A 20,683-nucleotide genomic window follows, 5' to 3' on the forward strand; every position below is an offset into this window, starting at 1 on the left:
ACTGTTAATGCACAGCAGCAGGCTCCAAATTGCAAACTCCACAGTTCTGAGACAAGGGTGATTTTTCACAATCTAATTTAAATAAGCAGGATCAATGACAGAATTATATCATTGTCTATTTGGAGATGTCTGTTGGGTTTTTACACCAGCAGCTAGATATATTTGTAGTGCAATTTATATATTACATCCATTATAGTACACAGTGGAATTGTGGTGACACAGTGGAAAGTATTACCCAACTCTTCTGCTTATTTATGGTCAATGGGGAAAAAAAGGAACTAATGAAGATCCAGCTTTCAGGATATTTATTAACTATATATAAATAGATTCAGAGGGGTAGCCAAGTTAGTCTGTAACAGGAAAAACTTAAAAAACAACAAGTAGTCTAGTAGTACCTTAAAGACTAACAAAACATGTAGATGGTATTGTAAACTTCTAGCTGAGTGTGTCATTAACTTTATGGTAAGCAACACTACAAGCACTGACACGTGCTTCCCGTCCACAGCCTGCTAAGAAATGGTGTATAATAACCTATCAGCATTGCATAAAAACCACCATGTTCTAAAAGATTTTATATGTCTTTTTTTACAATAGCAATATTTACGATTTGCACAGTATAGCCTATATACCTGAGGATCTTATTCAGCCAAACTGCAAGTTTGTGTAAGAATCTTGGTATGTCGGACAATATTATTTATTATTGGGTCTTTTATTGTATGTTAATCACAGCAGTTGTTCCTGGAACTAGAAATAAAATAATGTATAAATTGCATAATCATATACAAGGCCCAGTGGTCCCTGCAAACAGGTACATAAGAGCTAAATAGTTAGGGGGGAAAGGACTTGCTGTCAAAACATTCCTTGCAGGACATCATCAAAGACAGGCTGTTCCAGAAAATGCTCTGTCCCCAGCCTGGCAGACAAGCCTCAGGACAGAAGCAGGGCAACTAGAAGAATTTCATTTCCTTTGGATAGTCTTGCAGCTAGTGTTATTTCAATAACTAAGCAGCAACAAAATGCTAAATGAAACCAATGAGCAAATATAAAGCATTATAATTAATAGATGCTTTCCCCAGATTCATTGTGGATTATCCCTTTGAGTTCATTTTTGCAGGGTGGCTTTCTCTCTCCTTTTAGCTCTGTCTTTTGAAGCAGATGCTGCTTTTTAAAAGCCCTGAAACTGTTTATGCTATTGCTCTCAGGAACACAGCAAATGGGTTTCTCAGTTAAAGGATAATGAACTTAAGATAGATATTTTACTCAGTAGTCTTTAAGCTATCCTTTCTTTAGTGCAGTCTCATATTCAGGTGCATTGTATTTCTGTCACTTGTCACTCTCACATCTCCATACATCCATATGAAAGCTCCTTTTGCAGTTCTATTACTCCTTGCTTCTGTATTACCTTAACACACAGAGGGGAGCGCTTTCTGTTACACAGCCTGCATTCCTTTACTATCTGTGGGGAATAATTCTTTGACTTGGAGAGACTTGCTTACAGGCCTACTAGTCTACTAGCATTACTATCCCTCAGGACTTCTTGCTAAAAATGGAGAGGAACCATACAGCTCTAGTGCGATGATAGATCTTCCTAATTAATTACTTCTTCATAAACATTGAATATGCTTGTTAGGTGTGAGGTTTGATCCTGATTTTTATAGTTTATTTGTATTGTTTTTAGGGGAACTATGTTTAGCAGACTCAAGTCCACATGAGCATGTTCATCATAAACACTGTTGTCAAATCTAACGAGATTTGGATTTTTGGAAATAAAGCCCTTTGCTAATTGTGCTCCTAGATAGAAGCCTTGCAAAAAACTAAACAGAAATTTTTTTAAGTATATCAGAAGCAGGGAGTCTGCCAAACAATCAGGACACCAGATGATCAAGGTACCTAAAGGTCACTCAGGAGAGGGAAGAAGATTCTGGTCGCCACATCTCATATAGCTATTGGAACTGGGAAAGGCACAGAAAAGGCACAAAAACTATTTGGAGTAAGGAGCAACTTCCACATCAGGAGCGATTAAGAAGACATGGACTGTTCAGTTTAGAAATAAATGACTAAGGGGGGATATGATAGAGGTCTATAAAATCATGAATTATTTAGAGAAAATGAATGGAGGAGAGTTTATTTACCCCTTCACATACTACATGAACCAGGGATTACCAGTGAAGTTAATAGGCAGGAAGCAGGTTTAAAAATTAGCAGAAGAAAATAGTTCTTCACACCATGCCCAGTTACCCTGTGAAACTTGTTGCCAGAGGATATTGTGAAGGGCAAAAATGTAATTCAGTTAAAAAAAGAATAAGCTAATTGATTTAGGGTAGATCCATCAATGATGATTAGCCAAGATGGTCAGGCATGCAGTCCCTAAACCTGACTGCCAGAAGCTAAGAGTGAACAACAGTGGACACTGAATCAATTGCCCTATTAGGTTCATTCCCTATGAAGCATCTGGCGCTGGTGGAAGACAAAATGGTGGACTAGCTGGATCATTCTTATGGTCAAAAATATTACAGTTCATAAGAACCCCATGATTTCATTCATTTCTAATATGAATTTTTCCACACACACATTGGGCTAGAATACACTGAGGAATTGTAGATGGGTAACTTGGGAAAGATTGTTTAGTAACAACAATCACTGTGCTACACTTTTCAAAGTCATGAATTCATCTTGATGGTCTCAACCTGGAAAAGCTGTTCCACAGGGGATGTGGGGAGGAAAAATGAATGAAAATGCAATGCATCAACCCTACTGGTATCAATAACAATGCTGGCTTACAATAAGAATCTCATTCTGTAGTGAGACCTGTACCAACATGTCATGCTGCTTATCTGCTTCCTGGAATCAGCTCTCTTCTGTGGAGACCTCTGTATAATCAAACCAGAGCATATGGGTGCAATCCTGTCTGGGCCTGGCTACTCTATAGGATCCCTGTAGGTGGCAGGCAGGATTGCACACTGACATTCAAAACTGCTAGATTTCAGGAGCCAGCTACCTTCCCCAAAGACATGCAGTCAGCAGGTGGAACATACTCAGTAACTCACTCCTCCTGTGTATATGCTTTGTGCAGCTTCACGAGGCAAGAGGAAAGTGACTTCTCTGAGGAGTAAGACGTAACTAACCACCTGTCTGCAATGTAACTATAAAGTGCAGTGTGCAGTCACCGGGTATGTCTACACTACAGCACTAATTCGAACTAACTTAATTGAAATTAGTTAATTCAAAATAAGCTAATTCGAATGAGTGCATCTAGACCTAAAAACTAATTCGAATTATCGTTTTGCTAATTCGAACTAGCATGTCCACATTGAGTGGACCCTGAACTGAAGTTAAGCCTGGCCGGAACTAGTGCCAGCAGGGCATAAGGTTAGGACTTAGAGCGTGGAGCTGCTGTCTCAGGCTAGCCAAGGGCTGTGCTTAAAGGGACACAACCCCCACCCCGGACAGACAGTTCTCAGGGTTCCCCGCTTGCTTGTCTACCTCGATGAGGGACAGCAAAGCAGTCCTGTCTTGGAGTGCCCTGAATGCCCTCACTCGGCACATCACAGCACTCGGCCATCAGCCCGGCTGCACTTGCCGCAGGCTGCCATCCGGGGGGGAGTCAATCGAGGGGGCTGTCAGGATCCAGGAGGCCCTGCAGGAGAGCTTCCACCCTGAGAAGCCTGCAGAGCCACCCCAGTTCTCCCTATCGGGTGCTCGTGCCCCATTCCTCCCTCACCCCCTTCCACTTACCCCTTCCTAGCCCCCCTGCCTGATGTAAAAAATAAAGGACACATGTGTTCAAACATAGAAACTCTCTTTATTTAACAAAACTTGGGCGGGGGGAGACTGGGAAAAGGAGGTGGGAGAGGTGAAGAGAGAGGGTATGAGAGGGGAGGGGGAAACCTGGGGAACAATGAGGAGGGGAAGTATAAAACTATGGTACGCCATATCTTCAGTACTGTGTACAGATGTGGTCTCCTCACCTCAAAAAAGATATTTTGGCCTTGGAAAGAGTTCAGAAAAGGGCAACTAAAATGATTCGGGGTTTGGAACAGGTCCCATATGAAGAGAGGCTAAAGAGACTGGGACTTTCCAGCTTAGAAAACAGGAGACTGAGGGGGGATATGATAGAGGTCTATAAAAGCATGAGTGGTGTGGAGAGGGTGAATAAAGAAAAGTTCTTCATTAGTTCCCATTAAACAGCAGTTCTACTACAGGCTGAGCAAGTGCAGAATGTTTGGTAGAATGTGCCTTTGACCATTTATAATGGCAATAATGCAGTTTATTGACTAGGTTAGACCTCATGAAAAACAATATCCCCATTGTGGGTGCTGCTTCCTGCATAATATCTGTGAAAGTCAGAAGGGAAAGTTTCTGGAGGGTGGGGGAGGGATCAAGGCAGATCACCTACTAGCTAATTATGGGCACCAGGGCAATAAGAAGCGACATCAAGGGACACTGAACACCAGAGAGGCTTTAAAAACCAGTTTCATAAATGACCAGACAATGATGTGACAGTTATGCATATTGCTTGTACCAAGGTGACCCCTGTTATAGGGGTACTGCCCTTTAGACCAAGCACCCACCCCAAATGCAGCTGCCCAATGGCTATGTCTAGACTGGCATGATTTTTCCGACAATACTTTTAATGGAAAAGTTTTCCGTTAAAAGCATTTGCGGAAAAGAGCGTCTAGATTGACACGGACGCTTTTGCGCTTTTGAGTCATGCCAATCTAGACTCGCTTTTCTGCAAAAAAAAGCCCCGATCGCCATTTTCGCGATTGGGGCTTTTTTGTGCAAAACAAATCTGAGCTGTCTACACTGGCCCTTTTGCGCAAAAGGATTTTTGCCCGAACGGGAGCAACATAGTATTTCCTCAAGAAGCACTGATTTCAGACTGTCGGAAGTCAGTGTTCTTGTGGAAATTCAAGCGGACAGTGTAGACAGCTGGCAAGTTTTTCCGCAAAAGCAGCTGCTTTTGTGGAAAAACTTGCCAGTCTAGACACAGCCAGTGACTAAAGATCCTGTTGTTCGGAAACCATGAATTTTTATTTAGGAAACACAGGGAACACAGGCACAAAAGAAGTTGTAGGTATAAGGTCTAATAACAGAGGAGGGGAGCGCAAGGATATGTGGCTTATTACAATCCTCCTGTGTAGCAATCAAACCTGTGGGAATGACAGTCATATCTGGGAGTTGAATCATAGGGCTGGAAGAGACCTCAGGAGGCCATCGAGTTGAACCACCTGCCCGAAGCAGGACAAACCTCAACTAAACTATCCCAGCCAGGGTTTGTCAAGCTGGGACTTAAAAACCTCTATGGATGGAGATTCTACCACCTCCCTGGGTAACCCAGTGCTTCACCACCCTCTTAGTGAAATAGTTTTTCCTAACATCCAGCACTGCAGCTTGAGGCCGTTGCTCTTCATTCTGTCATCTGTCACCATTGAGAACACCATCCTCTTTAGAACCCTCCTTCAGGTAGTTGAAGGCTGCTTCCAACCCCCCACCTCTCTTCTGTTCTGTACACTAAACAAGCCCAAATCTCTCAGCCTCTCCTCATAAGTCATGTGCTCCAGCCCCCTAATCATTTGTGTTGACTTCCACTGGACTTTCTTCAATGCGTCCACATCCTTTCTGTAGTGGGGGGCCCAGAACAGGACGCAATACTCCAGATGTGGCCTCACCAGTGCTGAATAAAGGGGAATAGTCACATCCCTAGATCTGCTGGCCATGCTCCTAGTAGTGCACCCCAATATGCCATATCTCATACAGTGTCTTCTGTGCATGTTCCCTGCATACTTTCCTGTCCTCCTGTTCGATGTGGATGACGTCTAGCAGCATTTGCCTCCATGCATTCAGCTGAGCCCTATCTGTATGGGTGGATTGCGTGAGTTCATTAAACATTCTGGTACCAGTAAGGTATAGTGCATGGCAGAGTGCTGGGCAGCTGAACTCAGTTTGTTGGCAGGCATGGTAAGGCGGAGGGTGCTCTTTTGCTTCCTCTTTGAAAACATGGGAAAAGGTGCTTGCAAACTACAGCCCTCGTTTTTGCTTAGGCATCTGCATTTAAAAAGGAGACCACGTTTGCAAGCACACACATACACACAGCATGGTTGCTGAGTGCAGCCTTCCTTTCCTACAGTGACCTGAAGGGAGGGCAGTGAACAGGGCAGTACAGGCTCATAGTGTGTGGTTGCCACCTGCTCTCATACAGCATGGCTCTTCTCCAGAATGATCCTTTCAAGTCCATCAGAAACGGGGCAGCAAACCTGGAGTCATGATTTGTTGGAGATGAGCAAATGGAGGTGGATTGCCTCAGTGCTATCAGTTACAGAACTTCCCGTTTCATCCAGTCTTCTCCAAATCACAGAACATGATAGGGAACAGATTCCGAATGAATGTGGCCAGAAATCTAGACTTTATGCTGGTCCTTATGCTTTGTCTTCCAGTGACACCAGATCACTTACTGGTGGCTTGGTGTGTTATGGTGTCCTACTGTAAAAGACAGAATAAGGCAGGCCAGAAACCTTCTGAGAAGGATTGAAGAGAACCTCAATGAGAGCTTTGTAGAGATGTGCAGGGCGGATTCTCGCTTCATCTCCAGATATATTAACAAACTGTTCTGGGTAGCTCCCATTGTGTAGGTGGACTGGCCACCACTCTATCCCAATAGCTCAGGTCAGAATAAAGAATAAACCCAATTACATTCAACCACTTAGCATGATTACAAATTTGAACTAATCAGAAACGCCCTCCTTGCCATTAATACATGCAGCAGCAATAGGTCCTGGGAAAGGATTGGCTCCAAAGTTGGAAAGAGGTCCTTGCTGTCAGTGAGGGTGGATCCTCCACTTGCCTGCTGAGCATTCTCCTCCTCCTCTTCTCCTACAATGTCTTCCTCATGGTTGGCCCAAGCTGCTTGAAGAATCGCTTTGGAGGTATCCACGGACAATTTGGGAATGATGGTTGGGTCCTACCTCCTCCAGCATCCCATGCAGCTGCTCATAGAAGCAGCATGTCTGAGGCTCTGACCCAAACCAACCATTTGCCTCCTTTATCGTCTGGTGCACTTGCCTGAACCTGCTTGGTGACCCTACTGTATCCTTTTTCAACCATGTCCTGAGTGATTTTGGCATTGAGATCAGTGGGTTTTTTACTGCTTCGGAATTCTGCCTGCACAGATTCTTGTCCACACACAGCAATCAGATGCAGTATCTTCTGCATGCTCCATGCTGGAGCTCACTTGTGACCCTGGGCATTCATAGTCAGGTGTCCTGCTGAGTTCACCACATAGGCCAAACAGGAAATGAAATTCAAATCTTCCTGGGGCTTTTCCTGTGTACCTGGGAGTGCAGCTGAATTGAAAGTGCTGCCCAGAACGGTCACACTGGGGCACTGTGGGATACCTCCGCGGGTCCAAGAATGACAACTTAAACAGCACTATGTCAGCACTACCATAAATTTGATATCAAATTTAATGCTACTCCTCTCATCAAGGTAGAGTACCAAAAGGCCTTCAAATCATTGAAAGGAGGTTGGTAACATAGATGCATTGTTTAGAAAATCAAAATTAGCTAATTTTGATCTAAACATGTAGTGTAGACCAGGCTTCAATGAGCAACCATCAGCCAGGACTCATTTACAGAGCAGTAGCTGGAAGATGCAGTAACAAGAAAGTAGCCCCACCACGTTCACCGTACACTAACTATAGAGAATACAGGTGCTAAGGAGTCTCTCAGCTTCTACATCAATTAAGTGGTTACTGCTCTTTAGAAGTGCCCACCTTGTCCTCATCTTGCTGTCCAGGAGCCGGGGTGAGGGAGTGGGTCTCTCTGAGGTCCTGGTTGTGTGTGTGCTGGGCTGTGAGGTGGAGGGAAATAAAGGTGAGTTGGGGGACTAGGGACTGGGAGTTCTGGGCATCTGCAGTAGGGCTGTGGGAAAGGGTGATGTGCAGGGTGCTGTGCTTCTGGCAGGGCTCCAGCAGGCTCTGCCTATAGGGAGTTGGGGGGATGTTGAGTCAAGGGGCTGTGGGGCATGGCATGGCCCTGCCCTCAAGGGAAAGAGGCATACTGGCCACACAGGTCTGGTCAGGCCACTGTGTGCCTGAGAACTGCCAGTTTGTAAATAATCCCATTGCACTGGCCTTGGTGGCACGGGACTGCCCCTGCCATCCATGCCCCTTTGCCCCTAGCTGCCCTCTTGCTCTGGCGACTGGCATCCCAACACCATGCTCCATTACCCCCTGAGCGTCCACAACAAAATTTGGCTCTGGGCCCACAGAAGGTTAATCTGGCCTTGATTCTGCCCATGGACTCTGGAGGCTTCTCCCCCACAGGTAGCTCCAGGCACGCAGGATTGAGCCCTGTTGCTCTCATCCTGAGCCCCACCACTCATAGCTTGAGGGGGTGGGAGGGAGCAGGGATGGGGCTTCAGTGGAAGTGCATGCTGGGGATTAGGGCCACTGGGAATGGGGGCTGTTGCTGGGACGTGGGGGACATCAGGGATGGGGGCTGCTGACCCACGGCAGGTACGGCTGCATAGCGTAGCTGTCTGAGGATGGGGGTGCAGCCAGTGATGGGGACTGCCAGGGAATGGGGCTGCTGGGAAGATGGGGACTGCAGCCAGTGGTGGCGGCCTCCAGGGAAAGGGGGCTGCCCAGTAATGGAGCTGCAGCTCCACGGTGGCAAGGGGATTCAGCCTAGTTGCGGGGACTGCCTGAGAACAGGGCTGCGGCCGGGGGGGCAAGGAGAGGATCAGGGCTACTGCTAGTAGTGGGGGAGCGGGAAAAGGCATTTCAGCAGGGGCAGCGGGGAAAGGGGCTTCAGCCCTGCAACAATCATGTTCTGGAAGCACTGGCAGATCTCCCCCTTCTTTAGGGTGCACAGGGGGAGGGGTGACGTGCGCTCCATAGACCCTACCCTTTGCTGTATATATACAGGCTACGAGTCTCCAACTACCTGGTTTCTGCTATTTGGTCTCTGCACCCTGCCTGACTCGGGACGCCACGTGCAGGTCTGCCTGACGTACGGCCAGCCACAAACAGAAGGCTGCTGCGGCTGTGCTGACCAGGGGACTTAAGGTCCAGCAGGGGGCAAGCAAATATGAGACAATTTACCCCCTTTTTATAAAAAGTCAGGGTGCCTGGAAAAGAGCTTAAATAAGGGACAGTCCCAGAAAAACAGGACAGATGGTCACCCTACGTAGAATGGGGAATAGTGTTCTCCATGGTTGCAATCTATCCTGCTAGAACAAGCACTGCACCATCTATTTGGCGGCTAGCATATGGAAAGGAAGCAGGTAACACATTCCCCTACCAATGCTACAGAAAACATGCCACTCAGTGTGGAGTGCCCACATGTGCTGATGGCACAGAGAAAAGTGCAAGTTGCATCAGCATCGCACTGGAACAACATGGAGTAAACTCCTAAAGGTAAATCTTCCAGCATTTCCAGTCCCCTGTGCAGGTTTCCCAGCTATCACAGGAAAGATTGGCATTTCCTCAGCAAAATACAATGCTCTGTACACTGCAAATACCAATGCACTTTCCATCTCATCACAATTATCATAGGGCAGAGATTGGACTTTTACATGTAATTCAGAAGGTGAGAACTCTGACCCATTCCTGATGCAGGTGTTTTAAAGTGATCTTCCTAAGTGTGGTGGCCTTGGTTTCTTCTTGGGAAATTCTCCCTTCCTGCCCAATCCTTGTTTTAACATGTATAACAAACTGTATTATTGGATCAATTCCTTTTGTGATCAGCAGGTTTTGGCCTAGTCACATTACACATTGATTTTAACCCCCTTTGGAGTGTGTAATAGTGAGCAATTAGAGAGTCAGATAGGTGATGTCCGCTTTTATTTATGCAGCTAAAGCAAAAATAAAGCAACTTTTCACAACTGCTGAGGATATAATACTATTGCCTTACAACACAAAAATTATAATGTCTAGGTCTCTATGCACTCAATGCAGGAATTCCAACCATTAATGATAAGGGCTACGTCTAGACTGGCATGATTTTCCGCAAATGCTTTTAACGGAAAAGTTTTCCGTTAAAAGCATTTTCGGAACAGAGCATCTAGATTGGCACGGACGTTTTCCGCTAAAGCACTTTTTGCGGAAAGGCGTCCGTTGCCAATCTAGACGCGCTTTTCCGCAAAAAAGCCCCGATTGCAATTTTTGAGCTGTCTACACTGGCCCTTTTGCACAAAAGTTTTGCGCAAAAGGGACTTTTGCCCGAACGGGAGCAGCATAGTATTTCCGCAAAAAGCACTGATTTCTTACAGTAGGAAGTCAGTGCTTTTGCGGAAATTCAAGCGGCCAGTGTAGACAGCTGGCAAGTTTTTCCGGAAAAGCGGCTGATTTTCCAGAAAATCTGGCCAGTCTAGACACAGCCAAGATGTATTTCTTCAGTTTTAAGATCAAACACAAATCTTTCTGAAGAACAGCAAGTTTTGCAAGGACTTTTATGTTAATTCATTTTACATTCACCCTTTAATAAACTATAGGGTTTTTTCCTGTGTTGGCAGATAGCAATTGGATTTCTTGATCATTCTTTAAAAATAATAAAGCATGGCTGTTTGTCCAGAGATGGAACATATTATACTTGGAAAATTATTAGCAATGGGCCCAAGACAAAGCTTAGATCCAGAGCCTAATGTTCCCTGAGGGTGTTCTGCTTCAAAGCTTTTCTTGAGATTCATCTCTTGCTCTGGACAGGAATATGTTGAAAATAATACTGCCAAATACATATCCTATTGTGAAAAGTTAACTATGGCATGCTAGATGGGACAGGGTGAAGTAATTTTTCATTATATTTTTGCTGGCTTCTTTCATTTCACTTAATTAAACAGCTAAAACTATAGTCAGTGACACTTTCATACTCCAGAGCCAGCAGAATTTCATTGTGTTTGTTTCTAATCTGAAGGAGAATGTCACTGACTTGTCACTGAAAAAAAGACTAAGTCTTTCCTAATTTACATTCAGGTAACTATTGAAGTCCCCTTAGTAGCTCATTGAATACACAGGTGCAACAGAGGAACAAATATAACCCATTAGGCACAATCGTATGTGCATTAATTTCTGTAAGGACAGGAGAGAGCCCACTTTATGCAGAAATTAAGTCAAAGAATTAAAATTAATTTAATCAGTTCAAAATATACGAGGCATAAAGAAGAGTTTCAAAATCAAAATTAAAAAAACGAAGTAGTTAGTGTGATAGCAAAAAGGTTGTTAAAGATAGCAGGAGTTGAAGGAAAAAGGCCTCACAATGAGCGGCAGTGTGGTTTTTGGATGGCAGAGTCTTCGGAAGAAAAGAGACTCTCCTGCTCACATTATATGGTGATAACCTCATGCTGAAAAGGGAGAGATATTTTATTTTTATTTCTTTTATTACCCCAAACCTGAGTTCTTATATGCCAGGATTCATGACTTTACCTAGAGAAAGCTTAAGGGCATGTTTTAAACTTCAAAATAATGGAGAGCTTTCCAATAAAACAGTGTAACTGCGCTGCTCTATTTTTACCTCTCTTGTTTTTTTGTATTTATCTTCCAGAGTGGATCACTTAAGGAACCAGAGCCAAACAAAATCCCACCTCAGCGACCACCACCTCAAGGTTGTTTACAGTATATTCTCGACTGTAATGGCGTTGCAGTAGGACCAAAACAAGTCCAGGCTACTTAAATAATTGAGAGTGATAGCAGGGGTTAAAGCCAAAAAACAACCTTAAAAGCAAACATACCAGTTTATGTGCAGTTTTTGCATTGTTTCAGTGCTGACCTGGACTGTGTTTTTTCTATGCAGTGTCAACTTATAATGTCTGGTTGTTTACCTGTTCATGTCTGTGCTTGTAATGCTTACCTATGTTTCTCTGTATAACTTGTGATTTCAGGGTTGTTGTCAACAGTGTACAAAGAATTGTGCCTCTATAGAGTCCAATGCGACTATATATTATGGGTGGTTAGACAGTATTTTTTAAGTATTATATATTGTGGGGTAAATCAAGGTTCAGATTTAAATACTTTTGCTTAACTCTGTGAGAGTGTGTGTGTGTGATATTCGTAATCTTTTTTTGTGCATGATGAACGTCAATAGGTGATTCAGATAGATATTCTAAAACATAATTTAATACATTTGTTGATTGAAGCTTTTTTAAAATTTTATAAAGTTTGTTAAATATTTGAGTTTTATTTATAAGTAGGAGTAGAACTCTAGTGTTTCAGTAATTCCATAAAACAAAAGACTTCTTCCGAGGAACATTTAAATATCCTGTATTTTACATAGTGGCGTTCATATTTTTAATCAATCCACCTATGTGAAATATCTCAGTGAAAATGTGAGTATTTAATATATCTCAGTTCAGTTAAGTAGTTTCTTTTGTTGTGGTTCTGAATTAATTGTCTGTGGTTTCGACAAAAACCTAAGACAATTTTTCCCCCCGAAATTCTTTGCCTAACTAAAAGGGTTAATTTAATTTCCCAGTGTTTGGTGAAGTGTCTGCAGGACTATTGAGCCCCCTGAAATGTCTTGTTTGCGAGATATTGAGACCTCATCTGGTATCAATCTGCATAGTTCCACTGACTTTAAGAGAGTTGGACTGATTTACACTAGCTAAGGATCTGCCCCATTAACTGTAATAAAAAAATAGATACATAATTTACTCTCTCAGTGCTATTTGAAAACAATAACAAGATATGCAGTAAAAAAAAAAATTCTACCCAGGATTAACTACATAACATTATCTTTACTCATAACTCAAAATGCAAAAAGACCCGAGATGTTTGACTTTTGCCAGACTTCCTATAGCCATAATTACTTATTACTTTCACATAACCAATTTACTCTTTAATTTCACAAGCAATATCCAGGCAGGTCATTGAACTGTTAGGAAATATCTAGCCCAGGAACACAACCTGCACTATTGTAGCATGCAAAGCACAGGACTGTATTTTGTCACTTAGAATCTATACAAAGGCAAATACTGGTCACTAGCTTAATACAAACAGGATAGTTTTACTTTTTATTTTCCCAACAAGCACTGCAAAAAACTCCCCACCAAGAATAAAAAAACCCACAAACAAACAATAAAAACCTCAGCGTTGTGAGCTTTACTAATTGTGAAAGCAGGCTAGCAAAATGAAAATTTATATATGCTTTATTAAGCTATTGAAATGTTAATGGTGACTGCTATTGTTTACTGCCGATCAGTAAATTACATTAAATTTTACTTCAGTGATCTATGTTTTTCTGGGCCAATGATCTTACTAGCAACAACACTGATTATTTTTGTTGTATATGGAAGAAATACACTTAGGATCAGGTTCACAAATTCTTACCTTCAGATGTCATAAATGAGAATAAAGCATACTGACAGGGGGTGAAGAAATGGATCTGCTAACTGAATGATTTTTATTTAAAGAGGTGGGTGTTGCTTTGCATGTAGTAGTGTGAGTAACACAAGTGCTTTTCATGTGACATTTGTGAGTTCTATGTGAAGAGTGCAAAGAAAAGCTTTGCATTCAGGTGGGATTTCAGCTTGTTAATTGCAAAAGAGCTAGAGGGGCATATATCTATTACTTCATACCACAGACAAGCAGCAAGTTAATATGTCTCTGCATGCAAGCATGCTTAGGTGCAAGTTTGTGAGTAACAGGGAACAGATGTTTTACAGTGTAGGATTAATGTTCAGATTTTATTTATTTCTTTATTTGATAAAAGTTTCTTTCATGATTGTTGCCTTTTTGTATAACCCAGCTGCAAGAAAGTGAGCAAATGCTGAAAGTGTGACTGCAGTATATCTTTTATGTGAAATATCTTGTACAGCTTAATGTGCAATAAAAGAAAGTTACATCTGTCTTCAGTGTAAAGTTTCTGGCATTCAAGCCACTATGTTTAAGGGGGTGGGGAGATCTTTGTTTTTGAGTACTGAGTGAAGGGAAGCTAAAGTAATTGAGCATTGTTAAGATGTTGCAAGACTATTTCCACTTCTGAGGTTTCCTTAAAAAAAAGCCATAAAAATTTAAAACCAAAGTCCCATTCCCTAGTATTAAGTCAATGATCCTTACCTCTCTACAACACAAAATGTTGAATACTCCTAGTTGTGGCAAACTTTTTGAAGCACTAGTATGTTCTTTTCTTCCACACACACACAATCTTATACAGTAAGTGGAAAACTAGCCATGACTATCTGTCTATATAAATAGAAAGTCAATGGCATATTGTGCTAATACCTTTTCTTCCAGACATAGATAGATGTGTTTTCTTTTCTGAGGACTAAAAAGAGTATGAGAGAGCTTAGACATTAAATTTCTTGTAAGAGGACTAAAATTCTGACCATTTTCTAATCAACTATATCAATAGTCTTGTCTAGTATTCATGGTCCATTCTGCACAGATACTGACTGAAACATTCTTTAATCAAATCTATCAAAGTTTTGTCTCTGTCCCTGCCTCCCTTTATTCAATGTGCTATATAAGTGATGTGACTTGTGAGAGTAAAGATTCTGCTGTAACTGCTAATTTATCAAAAGCCTCCCTGTGAAACCACATGTAGACACCCGACACTACATAAAGTGCAGTGCCTGGTGACAGATCTGACTGAGTACATTTTCATTCAGGAAGCCTCAAACCAACAGTCTGATGATACAGCATCTTTTCAAAAGCCTGCTGATCAGATCTGTCGTGGATTTCACAATTTAGGTTTCTACCTCGTGTGCTGTTCCCATACTTTTTATAATGCTTTTCTGTTTGCCAGCTTATAGTCTTGTCAGTAAAAAAGAAGCAAAATCTGTCTCCTTGGTCACAAAGAATAAATTAGTGATGACTTCTTCAGCTCTCTCTATATTCTGTTCACAGATATTTTCCTATAAAATCTAATTGATTACCAGAAATCTCCAGTTAGTGTAATTATAAAGTTTGTTTTACTGATGTAAAGGTAAACTGTAAATGGAATAATATAAGCAACTATAATTTTATAACTGAGTTTTTTATAGTATTGTAATAACATCACATAAAAACAATAGATGCATCAGCTGAACTGGTGAACTATCAGGATATTCTGCTGTAGCTAATCCTCTCACATGAAAAGGCAAAATTATCCCAGGGATGAGTTTGATTTATTGGATCTCATAGTAATTTTTAAAGCTAGAGTGCAAAAGGGCTGTAAAACATGTATTAATGTACCAGTTGTGGTAAAGAATACTGACTGTACTAAGCTGGTGGTCCATATTAGCAGAATATTGTCTCAACACAGAATTTAACAGATTCCAGGATTATTTTTAAGTGTTGGATATAAAATCTTATATACGCTCTTTGATCCTGTAACATTATGAAGTTTTTCTTGTACTGAACTTAGGGGGCCCAGTACAACCCCAAGGAACGCAATCACAAAGCCAGGATCCATTGCAGCCACAGCGCATGTTTCTCCAGGGGCAGTCAGCAAAGCCCTCAGCTTCACAGCCACAGCGTCCACCTGGCCCTACTACTCAACAACCACGGCCCCAGGGTCACAGTACTTCCAGCACCAAGATATCAAAGGAAGTGGAGCCAGAGCCACAACTTGCTCCACAACAGAAGCCTCAGTCTCATCCACAGCTTAAGTAAGATACTTGGTTCTCTCTCTCTCTCTTCCCCTACCCTATAGTTCTATTTTGCTTCCATCACAGTAGCTTAGGTGCCTATCTAATAAGAATGTTTTCTTTTGACTGTAAAAAAAGAGGTTGATTCAGAGAGTCATACCCAAATCCTAAATACTGTAAAAACAGAATTTAATAATTGCACATTTTCAGCTCAAACCAAGGTTGGTTTGAAGAGGCATCATCATTTCTTTTTTCTCCCTTTCTATATCTACTCATGAGTTGCGTGTACTGTGAGTAAAGCTGTACAGAAAAAGGAAGTTGTATCTGTTTAAACTTTTAACCTTGCAATCACTCAGACAACAAAAGATTTCAGTTTCAAAAGCCTATGTGAAAAATAATCTAAACAGCTGCAGTAGTTAGGAAGGAGTTTCTTTGCAATACTGTTTCTCTCAAGATTGAACATATAATACAGTTAACTCAGACCATCTCCCTTGTATACTGCAGTTAGAGTACAATTATCCATACAATAAATAGTGTGCAATGAACACAAAGAAGGATCCTTGGGTTCCATACCTTACTGTAGGAGGACACTCCAGACCAATAGTGAGCAGCAAGTGACATACAGTAATATACAAGTGCTGCTATCTCCAGCCAACCCCCAGCAGGAATGAACATTCTGATGGATCCTCTGATATTATATATTTTCCCTTAGGATAGTCTTAATTGGACAAAAGAGAGACTAGACTGATTTTTTAATTACACAGTAGACCTGTATGAGGGACCAGTTCCCTTTTTCTAGCCACTAATATACTAAAACTAATGTGAGGAAATCTCCCTTCCCCACCTGTAATCAGACTTTCCTGAGAGTCTTTACCACATTAATTGCTCAGTGAGTTGGATTTGTTGAGCATATGACATTAGGACATGAGGGTCAGTGGAGGCAAGAGTGACTCAAAAAAGGGACAAGTGTGGCTGTTTCTCAAAGAAACTTGTTTCTCTGTCTCATAGGATGTTGTATGTCACTATTCTTGTTCTATGATCTTATGTCCTGGGATAAATTAATCCATTCTTGGACTCAAGAGGACATGAATGACAGTTTTCCATATACCAGATGGATGAATACAGAAACAGTCTGCAACATAAGATTTTCCTGGCATTCTTTTTAAAATAAATGTTGCATACCCATGATTTTCTAACCCTCCCCATTTGTTTGTACCTTCGCTCCCCATTTACATCAAAATAGATTTGCATTTTTTCCCTCTGAGAAACATCCAGTTTTCTCACATCAAAAATAACTTTTCAAAGGCAATTTGTTTTTAGTTGGCAAGCTTTGGAAGACTAGTGGTATAGCATGGCATTACCTCTGTCAGAGGTAAAATTAGTTTATTAAATCAATTTTTAGTGAAGCAATTTTACTCCAAACCAGATTACTGTACATAAATAAAATGCCCTGCCTTTGGGATTAACTGTACGATATATATTTTCATGTGCGTGCCTTGGAATAATTCACAAACTATTGCTTAACATGTGCATGCACGTTATTAATCTGTGAATAAATATTTAATTAGGCCATTTATTTTGTGTTACTAATCAAGTCAATTGCAGATTTGCCTCTCTCCTATTACCTTTCCTTAGTGCAAATACAAATATTTATCATTCTTTAATCCATCTATAATGTACTAAAAACCTGAAATGCATTCAGTACTGCTCGTTGTAAAGATGGATAAATTGAAACCCACAGGGTATGAGGCAATATAAACTAGAGAAATGCATTCACAGCCAAATCTCAGTCTCCTACTGAATTCTATTTGAGATCTGATAAGATAAAGACCTGACAAAGTTAATTTCATTCCCCAAAAGTTTTACTTTACCAATTAAGCAATGGATACTTTTTTGAAAGGCTTACAAATTTAGTGAATTGTAATTAGATAACATTTGCTTTAACTTAACCTATCCTTTTAACAATTTATTCCACTTGAAATTATATGAATTGGATAGTTTTAACGTCAAACTTTATCCTTCATGTATACTAAGATATATTTTACTTATTATTTTACAGAGACACTTGCTATAGTTAATGTTAGCACTACAGCAAAAAGTCACCTCAGCATACAACAGAAGGTCAGAGTGACAAACACCTCAGAAATTGAAGTTGTCCATAACTCTAAACAGTTCAGAAATCTGAACAAAATATTTTGTCATTCTTTCAAACATTTACAACTGATCATTTACTTAATATCACTTTGAAATTTACTATGCAGAAGAAAAAATGCTGCTTTTGACCATCTTAATTTAAATGAAACATACACAGACACTGTTTCCTCATCTTCAAACACCTTTTTCTCTTATCTTTTTAGTAGTTTACATTTAACATAGAACTTACTATACTATATTTGGAGTTTGGGGGGGCGGAGGGTCATCAGTTGCTCCTTGACTGTGTACTTCTTGTTCCAAATGAGGGATGTGGATGACCAATCAGTTTGTACTTCCGGTGTTTGTAACTGAGGTTCTATTGTTGTTAGGCTAATTGTTTACAGTAAATACAAATCTGCTTATAGATTTTATTTTTTTTTAAATTAAGTGCACTCACAAAATAAAAGTTTCATTAAGTCATACTTACGAATTAAACATCTAATAAATCATCGGAAGACATGGGACTCAATTTTTAATATTTAGTAACAAGCTTCTCCTTGTGTCAAATTTTTGCAGCCTTAAGGAACATTGTGCATTGATACTCACCTTGAATTGAGGGTTTTCTGGGTTTGGATTTGACTTAATAGGCCCAATTCTTCTTTACTCCAGTTTACGCCCTGTGGCAGTGGTTCTCAAGCTGTGGGACAGGACTCCAAAATTGGTTGCAACCCATTTTTAATGGGGTCACCAGGGCTGGTTTAGACTTGCTAAAACACTGGGCTAAACTTGAAGGCCAAGCTCCACCACTGAGGCCAAAGCCCGAGGGCTTCAGTCCAGGGGATGAGGCTCAGGTTACTGGCCCTCTGCCTTGGGCTTTGCCTCTCCACCCTTCCCGGGCCATGGGGCTCAGGAAGGCTCCGACTTCAATCTCCCCTTCCTCTATGTAGTGATTTTTGTTACCAGAAGGGGATCACAGTGCAATGAAGAGTTTGAGAATCCCTACACTGGAAGCTGCTGAAATGAATGCAGTTACTGTTGGGGGAGAGAATGTCAAAGAGAGAAGTGAATTGGGCTCAGTAGTCCTCTCATTTCTGTTTTGTTGGTGATTTCGTATTCTTTTAATCCATGCAATAATATAAGCTGTTTTATTATTACCAAATATATTCTAAGAAGTATAGGTGACATAGCCTCCTTCTCAACTAGCAAGAAAATATGCTGTATTCGGCTGTTCTCTATGCTGTATGTGATTATACTGTTTGCCTCTGCTTGTCCTTCTTGTTTTGAATATATACATTTTTTTCCCACCCATAGATGCTTCTCCTTTTTGCACAGGAAATAATTTGTATGGACATAGTATATGTACATGTTGAAGAACAATATGAACATACCAATCATGTTGCTTTTGTCTTGCAGCAAATCACAGTCTTTGACAAATGCCTTCAGTTTCACAGAATCATCCTTCTTTCGATCATCTGTAAACGAAGATGAAGCAAAAGCTGAAACCATCCGAAACTTGAGGAAGTCCTTTGCTAGCCTTTTTTCTGATTAGCCATTTGAAGATCAGTTTCATGCGGTTGCATATGGCATATAATCTAGAACCTACAGTGAATATTTAGTATTTATATCCCTGTGACCTATCCTACGTTACTGTTTCAAGCAATATGTTAAACTTGAAAAAGGTCTATGATGAGATACAATTCAGGTACATTGTATAAATCTATATAATATTAGAGGAAAAGCTATATTAGTAGTAGTAAAAAATGCTTAATTTTATGGTCTTTGTCACTTGTAACATTGTGGCCTTACTATGATGCACTATATCATCCTACTGGATTCTCCTTCTTGGAATTGTTGTGAGAAAGCATTGTGTTATGGGTTTTCCCTTGCTTTACCCATCTCCAGTGCTTTGCAATGCATGTTAATGTTATGTGTGAATGTTTTGTACTGCAAGGATATAGTCTTAACCAAACTTCTTCTTGCCTCAGATTGTTAGGAGGCAAGTCACATGGGTATTTCCTGATGTCAAGCCACTTTACTGCTGTGAGAAATTAAAGAAGTTCTCTTCCTCCTTTGACAATCTTTCCATCAACCAACCTGTAGAGTTCTGGTATATTTGCTGTGTAATTTATGACATCACTGTTTTATTCTAGTAGTAAGAGTATGTACTTTTGTATCCTCATATGTCTATTGAACATGTATTTCCAATTGTTAGTTTAACAGTGATCTCTAAGTTGTAAAGTAACATGCATGATCTAATAATGTTACCAATATTTTTGTGTACACCTTCTAATAAATTAAAAGTTATGTGATTAGTAAAGAGAAGCTTTGAAGAAGATTGATTTTGGCAATTATGTGTACCACATTTTGAATTCAGTTGTTCATCTATATTTTTTAAATATTTTGTCATGTAGGCCATTTCCCTCAGAAACTAACATGTCAAATTATCAGTTAACCAGAAACATTGTATAATGTGAAACAATGTGATAAATTTACAACTCATTGGCATGGAGCTTAGTTTTTTCCTAAGAGGTTATTCACACTGAAAATATTGTCCTGATTTGCTATAACAGAAGCAGTCCCACATATTGGGATAATAGCAGCATTTTTAAATGTTCAAGTTAGTCTGAAGCAGATTAAATCATGTCTAGATGACCACTAGTCCAAGTTAACAACTCTGTGCTCCTCTCTAAAAAATGTTACACACAAGAGTGTTCCCTCCCAGGGAACATTTGTGTTTCCTTTCCTTTGTTTGTCCTAATGTCATGTTAGCACTTAAGAAGGGAAATAAGTAGCAGATGATTTCCTTTTTTTTTCCCTTAAAAAGGTACTTGCTTCCAGATCCTCAAGTTTTTCATGTTTAGACTTAAAACCACAAGGGTTTAAAATCAGCAAAAAGATGTAGACAGATTTAGATATGCCAGTCCAAAGGTATATCCATCCCCAGCATAATCCCACTTACTCCAGTTACATTAGAGAAGGATTTTGCCCA

At 40.7% G+C, this 20,683-nt stretch overlaps 1 protein-coding gene and 1 long non-coding RNA gene across 3 annotated transcripts in view; one reads left to right on the top strand and one right to left on the bottom strand.

Annotated features, from left to right (window-relative positions):
- The window catches only part of SYN2 (synapsin II), a 259,209-nt gene extending 239,193 nt beyond the window's left edge, over positions 1–20,016 (top strand). The window contains exons 11-13 of the mRNA XM_075939636.1: positions 11,541–11,601; positions 15,339–15,582; positions 19,108–20,016. Of these exons, the coding sequence (XP_075795751.1) occupies positions 11,541–11,601; positions 15,339–15,582; positions 19,108–19,243 (441 nt within the window). The 3' untranslated portion in view covers positions 19,244–20,016. The remainder of the gene's footprint in view (positions 1–11,540; positions 11,602–15,338; positions 15,583–19,107) is intronic.
- LOC142830983 (uncharacterized) overlaps positions 1–20,683 on the bottom strand; it is a 98,210-nt gene that overhangs the window by 27,521 nt on the left and 50,006 nt on the right. For both annotated transcript variants that reach the window (XR_012906563.1, XR_012906562.1), the window contains exon 2: positions 19,083–19,166. This is a non-coding gene — a long non-coding RNA (uncharacterized LOC142830983). The remainder of the gene's footprint in view (positions 1–19,082; positions 19,167–20,683) is intronic.

This window comes from Pelodiscus sinensis, chromosome 11, assembly GCF_049634645.1.
Source record: "Pelodiscus sinensis isolate JC-2024 chromosome 11, ASM4963464v1, whole genome shotgun sequence".
NCBI classification, from domain to species: domain Eukaryota; kingdom Metazoa; phylum Chordata; order Testudines; family Trionychidae; genus Pelodiscus; species Pelodiscus sinensis.